The following is a 9,225-nucleotide window of genomic DNA, read 5'->3' as shown; positions in this document are numbered from 1 at the left end:
ACAGTAGCACAGGCAAGGGAACAGGAGTACCAGGGGCAAAGAGAGGACAATAGGTTTGTTTTGCAGCTGCTTTCTAGATCTGAAATGGAAAGCTTTTGTTTCACACAAGAATGAAAGCATAGCCATACAAATACTTCCACAAATACAACCTTCCCTCAAATATCCATCCAGAGCCTGAAACCTTAGTCTTCTGAATCTTAAATAGGTGAAGCAGGCACTGGCTGATAGCGTAACTATCCCACATTTGATTTCCTGCCTGAGTCAAACCAGAGGTTGTTTCAAGCTAATGTCTCCCATGATCTCTACTAATGTTGTTGAAATTGAATGTATGGAGCGAAAAAATTCCCTGCAATACGACAGCAAAGACCCGCCACTGTCCACTTACTCTTTTTGGTAATATTTTGAATCTAACGTACTTAAGCATTTCCAAAGTTATTTTGTGCTGTGCTTCTCTCTGAAGCAAATCTTCTCTCAACCCTACTTTGAAAGTGCTGTCATGGCTTTCTGGTGTCATCTCTGGCAGCTAGCTCACATCCCTATCTCCTCCTGAACACCCCTGGCATTCCCCACAGTCTGGGAAATGTTGTCAAATTTGGAATAGACACAGACATAAATGTGTGAGCTAAACACAACTCAAAGGAATGTGATTACCAGTTTAATTTTGTTTCTAGCATTTCCCATAGGTTAAAAAATCAGTTAAATGATTACGAAGGCAATATACTATTAATGACTACAAGAATTTTTTTTTTTAATCGTGGTGTACAGGTCATCACCACTCTGTTGGAATATATGCTTATATCCAAATTTTACATAATTATGAAGACATAGATAGGTGCAGTGGAACTCAGTCATGACAAATTAATACTAGGTATTGTAAATTCGCAAAGCTGACTTGCAAAGATCTTTCCTTCATCTTTTACATGTATATACAGTCGGCATCATAGGAACCAGCAGGTAGCACAAACAACTGACACTGGTGCTTTGCACATAACATAACATGACATACATGCTCTTACTGCAGATGAATTGCTTACTGTCTTGCTCTAATGAAAAAGCACATTGCTGGGATAATAAACTATTTCAGCTGATTTCAGATTTTTACTCAAAACAAGCATCCACCTTTGCATACAGTGATCATGGGGAAATTTTGTGAAGACTTTGTAGGTACACATGCCCTCGCTAAGCTGCCACCACGATGTCTGGGTTGGGATGCTACAGAAAAAGAGTGAGTGACCTGGGATGAGCTTCACATGACTCGAGTGCTATTTAAATGAAAAGAGCTAGGACAAGCCTGCTCATTTTTCCCATACCAGATTTTACAAGCATCACTTAGCCTCAGGAGTGGAGTTGTGGGACTATCTCCTTCCATCGCTCTTGCTTCACTTTATTATAGCAAAACCTGTAGTTGCTATTTGATGATTATCACCTCATTGAGACTACATGCTCAATGTGAAATGTCTGTTCTGTTTTCAGCTACCAGAATGATAGTTAAAGAATTATACAGAAGAAAGCTAAGCTCAGATCACTGATTTTTTTCTATATAAGCTATTCCAAAAATCTATAGGAAGAGCCTTCCTGTCTGATTTGCCAGCAAAGTTTCTTTTCCTTTAATGACAAATAAGTGCATAAAATAGAGTTACACTAGTGACTTACAAGCTTCTTGCACTAAAAATAAAAATTAAGAGCCGAGATGCAGCTATAAACTTGTATAACAAATTGCAAATAGACATCAAAAAGATTGGTTATAACTCTTGGTCAGAAGTCATAGCTGACTTAAAGTCATAGCTGGATTGATGAAATACAGGTCAAAGTTGCTGCACCTTGAACCATCCCTTTCAGTTACTCAGATAACTAATTTCAAAGTGTTTAATAGATCTCTCCTCTTGTTTTCCAAATGGGCATGATAGTCTTTCTACGTTTGCTCTTCAAATTGTACATATGAATTTTTTCTGAAATCTTATATACCAAATCTGCTTGGTAAGAGTTCAAAATGTTAGTAAAGGCAGAGAGGTTAACTAAAATATTTCAAAATGTTGGTTTCCTAGTGCAGCTTCACCTCGTTGAGGCTATGGTCATTTCACTGTTGCTGGTCACAGTTCTGTCTGAATGAGGCGTAGTGCTTTCTTCATGTTCTCTATTACTGAAAGAAAAATAAATAAGAAGTGCAAAAATGTACTTAAAGTGTACTTGTACAATTAAAAACCCCACCTAATTTGATTAGTAAATTGTTCACATTGAAATTAATTTATGGTTACATATTATATTTTAGCGCTTTCTATTGTGAAAATTCTGGCATTGATGTTAAAGCAGAAGGCAAAAAGTTTCATGAATCAAAATGTTTAGCTTAAAGGGATTTGACAAGACTCCTTTCAACTCCCTTATTTCTCAACAGCAAGCCTGGTAAGCAGATGTGATGTGCATATTTGTGGTGAGATACTGCATTGGTATCAGATAGATGGTATAGAGTAAGGACTAGTTCAACCTGAAAAATCACATTCCTTTCAGAAATATCGGTGTTAGGTGGTACCCAGGTAACTACCAGCATTTCTTTACCGATTCACTCCCACCACAGGCTGTTTACATTGTGCAGTTGTATACCTTTGAGCATAGTGACTTTCACCATTCTCCAGCAAACTGCTCAGATCTTGATCCTGAAAGTTCTCACCCACGATCTTTCAATCTGTCTTACCTGAGTAGTCCCAATAAATTCAATGGGACAATAGGTGTGCTTAAGTGTATTGTTAGAACAGGTTAGACTATTATAATTTATTGCTAATGCTCACACATAGTCTTTATTCAATACTTTGAGTTCTTAATGGATTCTCAAGCACAAATGATTGGGACAGGGTGTATCTAGCTGCTTACAATGTGAAATGCAAAGTAAGACAACAAAGGGGGCACTTACAGAATGGTATGTCTTGTGGTTCGTAAGTGTACAGCCGGTTGGAGTATCTTCCTGTGATATCAGCTCTTACAGTGAGAGACGGGTCTGAAAAAGTAATTGTATTAAAGACTGCTTTCCAGTCCCACAACAGCTGAGGGCGATGTCCATGGCACTACTTTGACAGCCCTGTTTCTGAGGTGTTCTGATTTCATCAACGAGGCTGTTATGCTCTGTTCCAACTAACTGCTCTTTACTCAGAGGAATCCTGAACAAAATCTAATGCTCATTTTTATATTATGCAGCTATTTTTAAATGATAGATTACACATGCATTTAATCCATATTGAAAGAAAAATATCCTGTTTTACAAGTTCTGGGGTTACATCGGAAGAGGCTAATTTGACTGGATCACACATAGCGAGGGTTATGTGTACCTATTGCAATGTTAACATGACCTACCTAGAGCCTTCAGAATTAAAATCTTGTGATTCTTAATGTTTCCATTAATTGCAGACGTCTCTTCTCCCAGTTTCCCTTCCAAGCTTTTTGTTAATTAACTGACTGCTGTTACTACGTTCCTCTCTGTCTGAGTGTGGGTTTCATCTCACCTAACTTTGGATGCCACCACAGAGCTGGTCAGTCTAGGCTTCCTGTACAGTAGTGAAAAGGAACAGGCACTCTGGGGCATGATTAATTCAATCTATTCCAGAAGTCAGCTTTACAATGGGATAAATCATTCCTTAGATGCCACTGACCATTGACTTGCTCTGTGGTAACGTCCACATGGTAGACATCTATATTCAGTCAGATATTTGACTGTTTTCAGTAAACTTTGTCTTATAATGGCACTAGCAAGAAGCACAGAGAGCAAAAGCCCAGATGCTAACAGCTATTTAAACATCTTGCCCCCAAGCACAAATTAGGTACCCTCCAGAACATATCTGCAACCGGAGGAACTTTACAAGGGTCAGAGCCTGCAGCAGAGGGAGAACTGAATTCAGATCTGCCAAGATCCAGACTAATGCCATGGTAATGATCAATTTTGAGATATTTTCTTTTTGCAAAATTAATCATTTTGATGTCCCCAAAGGAGGACACTGGCATAGATACAAATTTCACAACTTTGAAGATACATAAATATTGTACATACCTATGAACATGATTCGAGGCACATATTGTCCATCAGGTGACAGATTTTTATCTGTGGTTTCATGCTGGCAGAGAAATTAAAGCTAGTTATTAAAATATTTCTGTAAATTTTGATGATGTAGTATAATCTGTGAATAGTCTTGTACCAGAGCACAAAACCAAAAAAGGCACTACTTGTATATATATACACATGCACAAATGCCTGTACGTACACGTAACTGAAATGCCAGAGATACTTAATCAAAATGACATGAAAAAGCAAGACAAAGAAAGAGAAAACACAGGCCACAAAAAGATACCAGTCAAACCGCCCCAAACCCTTCATACCATGAGATTCAGCATAACGAAGTTATTTTGGGCCATTTCCTGTATCTCTTCATTTTCTGCAAAAGCTTTCTTCAGTGCTAGAAAAGACGTGATCATTTTGAAGTCCATCTCAAACACTGCCTTTCCTTCTGCGTTTAGGACCACATTGGCCGGGGACTGGCCACATTGTTCCTGTGAATGAACCTCTGCTGGTTCACATTCCTGAGAAGACACTTAAGGGCTCTATCACTGCTTTTTGTTTTTTTGACCCATGTCAGTACAACCTCCCGGCTATGAAAATGGAAGCTCTCTTCTGTTATTTATGAAGCCTGTCGTCTCAATGGATACCATGTCTCGGCTTGACAAAAGTGCATTATTCTCAGAAAATTCTTATTAGATCGATTTCAGCAGCCCTGTCCTTGTCTCCTTCTTTAGTTACCAGTTCAGGAGAGCCAAACAATATTAAATCTGTTCAGTGAGTCACTAGAAAATCTGTGTCTCTTAATTTAAACTGTCGACTGCTGCATTAGGGATAGCAGGACAGCAGCACCGAGTATTTTTCATGTTCTTAGTTGGGGAGTTTCACAGTGGAGTTTTTGTAAATAACAGTAATAAATTCTTAGCTTTTCAAATACATTTTCAATTACCTATTTCTTTAAATATTTTTCAGTAAGTGCAAGATAAATATAGATATGTGCAGTTTCTTATAGAAATATTCACAAAATTTTTACATTCAAAAAGTCAAAATTACCTTGGCAGTATTGACAGTCTTCCAAATGATGAATTACCATCAGTGGCTTGTTGCTTTATTAATAGAAATAAAACATAGTTAGATCATTTGATAAGTATGCAAATGGGTGATTTTACCATCAGATTGGAAAAGACAAATTACATTTAATCTTATGTTAAGACATAGTGAAACCATACAGACATTCTGTAAAGAATTACAGACATTTTTGAGCAAGGGAGAAGAACATAACTCCTTCATAAAAGAAAGAAATAGAGAATAGAGTTTCTATATCTAAATAGGTTTTCTGAAGTAAGAGATTCTGGAAGAAAGAAACAACAGAGCCATCATCATTTCATTCCCAGTTAGCATATACTCAAACTGAGGAGATGTGTAATATTGCTTAGGTGTGAAGTTCTCCATGATTAAGAACATTAAGTAATCTGTATGAACTGGAATAAAAGAATTTTTATAAAATTTAGTTTATCATCGAATACTTCCCATGAAAAGTTTCATGTTTTTTAAGCTTTCTTGAACAGATGTACAGTAAATTATTTATTTTCTGTAAATAGTTTGATGAAGTATCAGAATTTTTTGTTTTGGGATGTCAAAACATAAAAAAATTCTGTGCATTTTCTCCTGTATTTTTAAAAAACTACTGTTACTGTTCAGCAAATCAGTTGCTAATGCTTGATCTGCTATCACTGTCAAGAATTGTTCAGTTCCTAGTCATTTTCACATAAGGTACATGAAATTAATTGTCTTTTGTTTTAAAATTAATTTCTCTTCAGTTTGACAATAGCTGGTGCTACACTATTATGATCTAAAATGAACTGTAAAAGAGACTTAAATAAATATTGTTACGAATTCTCAGATACATTTTCAGCTGAGTCTCAGAAAATATGCAGATTGGAACTTTCATTTCTACTGAGATAGCAAGAAACTGTGAGTACATCATGCAGATAAGCCAACTAATAAAGCATTGAGGAAAACGTCAGAGGCAGTAGATCACCATGCAGGAGCAAATGTAACTGATTTCCAGATGTTGATTAAGGAAGTAATCAGAGGTACATGATATTGAAAAAAACACAACAGGTGTATTTTTTAAAATTATAATATCTATTTATCATTGCTTATTCAAATAACAACACTGCTGTTGTGACAAAGAAATTACACTGCTAAACTATCGGCCCATGATATTGCTTCAGAATCATAAGGCCCCTACAACAGCTTTTACTTATAGACATAAAATCTGTTTTATTTAACTGTGTGCTCTGCAAATCAGCTGTCATGGAGTTTCTTTGTTCTGTTTCATTACAGTATATTCTGGCATGACTGATTAACAACTTGGTCTTTCAGACTATTTTTTAATCTCTTACCTTTTTTTTGCTTGATAAAGCCCTTCTTCATAAGTTTGTACCCAGGTAATTTCATCTCCCCACCCTAGAAATATAACAAAAGGATTAACTGGTGGCCAGGCAAGTAACTCATAACAAATTGCTTTTTATATATTTAACAATAGTTGTACACAAATAGGATTTGGATTTTTTAGTCAAAGGTTCCTAAAAGATGTGGATATGCTAATTCTACATCTCTCGATAGGTGCATTGGAAGATTATAAAAACCCAAACAAACAACCCCCCCCAAAACCCTCAGCTGGTTGCATATCCAGTTCAAGTCCTTTGGCAAACCCATTAGATATCTTTCTAAATACTCAGAGGTCCCTAAATCAGCACTCAAATTTTTTATATCTCTATATTGTCTGCTCTGTATTTCATGTAGACCCTGAGGCTTAAAAAGAAAGTTAGCTTATACAGAGTGAAAAATAAAATATGACAGCTCAAATAAGATTGACTTTAATATGAATGTCATTAGAACGTCTTGGGTTGTAAAATTAACTCCTGAGGAATGAATTTCAATACCTCGAGTTGCAAGTATTTCATTTAATTAAACAATTTAATAAAAGAATGGCTGCTAAATAAAAGCCTCCACTGAAACAAAATCCTAATGAATCATCAGGTTCATAGCTCATGAACGATGCACTGATCTCAAAAAGAAAATTGTCCAGTTGATTTCATGCCTTCAGATCCCAAAGATGCCAGCCCCTGTGTAGTAGATCCCTGCCTCCCAGGCAGTGTTGCTCCATTCATGATGGCCCTTATGGGAATTGTCGAACAGCTTCTGGATCTGGACCAAGTTAAGGCTCTGTTTTCTTCTGCACTGTTTGGACATGCTACTAGGTCATCTCTTCTTTCAGGAGAGTGATTTCAATTACATATCTGTCTGGTTGATGGTGGGATTCTGGCGCGTTGACCAGTGCGTTCCCAGCCCTGGCTGAAGTCAACTGCTGACGTAGGTAACTGCACAGAGGAGTCAGCGGGGGTCATTTTGCAGCAGGTTTAAGTATTCCCCTTTGATCTGTGAAAATTACAGGTAAAGTGCTCAAGGCATCCCAAAAGGCCTGAAATCAGAATTAGAAAACTGACGCTTGCTTTCTGTGACTGTTTTTTTGGGGTTTTTTGGTGGTTTTTTTTTTCAAAATTGCCAGAATTGAAGGGACTTTGTTGTCTTTTTATGCATTTAGGCTTAGTGGAAAAAATAAATCCTGATCTAGGTAAGAGAGGCAATAGATACCAGATTGAGTGTGACCTTTCTCCAGGGATCCTGCTTATAATAATCAATTTGCTATTTCTTTTTGCTTAATCCAGGTGTTGCATGATTTTGTCAAATGCTCTCTGAGCAATGAGGCTCAGATGGGACCTCTGTGACAGACAGAGATTTGCCAGTGCTTCGTGCAGGCTTTGCACAGCTTGCAGAAGATGTCAGGGAGGGAGCTGCAGATTTTGGGGGGTAAATAGGCCTGAAAGGAGAGGAAAGATGGAGAATAGGAAAAGACCTTAGTAAGTTATTTCTCTGTGTGTATTTCTAAGGATTGATCAGGCATCAATAACTTAAAATAGGGTCTTTAGTTAACATCCAGGTTGAATATTATGCACCGCAAGGAAGAGAATTATTCACTGCAAAGCACGACTATGCCTATCTGATAAAAAAACAAAAGAAAGAAAAAGTCATGCAGAAAAACCCCATCAGTGGCTCAAACTGTTGTTCTGTGTATAAAAATGGATCTGTAGAAAAACTGTTCCATAGCAACTGAAGTTATGAAACTGTGTGTCAGCAGTTAATGAGTTACCATAACAAAATATCTTTTAACTGGTATATGAAAGAATAGTTTTTCATGGATAGTCCTACAAGTGCATCCTGATTTGAGAAACTTAGTTTAGGTTTTTTGCTTCTCCTAGGTCACTGTGAGTTATATAAATTATGCAGGTTATATGAGGCCCTCATCCATATCCTTAAGAACAAAAGGATGGAGTGAAACAACATGGAATAAGAAGACACAGAGTGTCACTTAACACTAGAAAAACACACCTCAGTATATATGTGCTTTCAAGTACATTCCAAATAAAAACATTTGCTGACCTGTATAGTAAGATAAGGAGGTAACTACATATAGTAAATACAGTACCTCTTGACAGTGTCTGAGGTGCTCGTTTTTCCTTTTTGATTGCCATCGCAAGGTTGGAAGAGACTGCAATTAGCAGGAGAGACAAGGCCAATGTTGAATGGAGCATTATTTCTTTGAGAAGACCCCTTTCAACACAGCAAAGAAACTGGAAAACAAAGCAACAGCTTTAGTTGCATGGATTTGTGACCTGGTGTAGTCTAAATCAATGTGTTAGTGGTATCCTAACAACCTGTACTACAGAGACAATTTTTGTCATTTCTAAAAATACCTTTCTTTGTGAGAAAAGTGCAAAATGCAGGTGCTTAATTTTATCATGCAGCATTGCTTTCAGCTGTCAAGGGCTGCAGGGGACAGTTCTAACTACAGTGTGATCAGAGCAACAAAGTCCATTTTAGTTCATTTCTGGTCACCCAGCATTTGATTCTTATGAGCTAGTACAATGTTGTGGTACTGGATCATGAAAATTTCAAGACAGTGCTACTAGTTGTTCATTCTGTTAGGTTTTTTTAATTTCAGTGAAAGGTAACAGCATGGGATCTTTTTCACAAATAGTAGGCTTTTTGGTCAAAAGATATCTCATGATATTCTTCTTAATAAAATAGGAAAATTGACAAGTATTTGCCTCTAGGTATAA

At 37.0% G+C, this 9,225-nt stretch overlaps 1 protein-coding gene across 1 annotated transcript; it reads right to left on the bottom strand.

The window, feature by feature from the left end:
• Window positions 1–715: 715 nt before the first annotated feature.
• On the bottom strand, window positions 716–8,704 carry AGR3 (anterior gradient 3, protein disulphide isomerase family member). Its single transcript, XM_010304774.2, has 7 exons — window positions 8,592–8,704; window positions 6,445–6,508; window positions 5,090–5,142; window positions 4,360–4,436; window positions 4,034–4,097; window positions 2,906–2,989; window positions 716–2,140 (listed from the first exon to the last, which is right to left on the bottom strand). The coding sequence occupies exons 1-7, from the start codon at window positions 8,695–8,697 to the stop codon at window positions 2,091–2,093; spliced, it is 498 nt and encodes a 165-aa protein (XP_010303076.2). The 5' UTR covers window positions 8,698–8,704; the 3' UTR covers window positions 716–2,090.
• Between the last annotated feature and the right edge of the window lie 521 nt (window positions 8,705–9,225).

The sequence above is a fragment of the Balearica regulorum genome, chromosome 2 (genome assembly GCF_011004875.1).
Source record: "Balearica regulorum gibbericeps isolate bBalReg1 chromosome 2, bBalReg1.pri, whole genome shotgun sequence".
Taxonomy (NCBI): domain Eukaryota; kingdom Metazoa; phylum Chordata; class Aves; order Gruiformes; family Gruidae; genus Balearica; species Balearica regulorum.
Note: the sequence above shows the minus strand (reverse complement) of the source record. Positions and strands in the feature narration are given on the sequence as shown.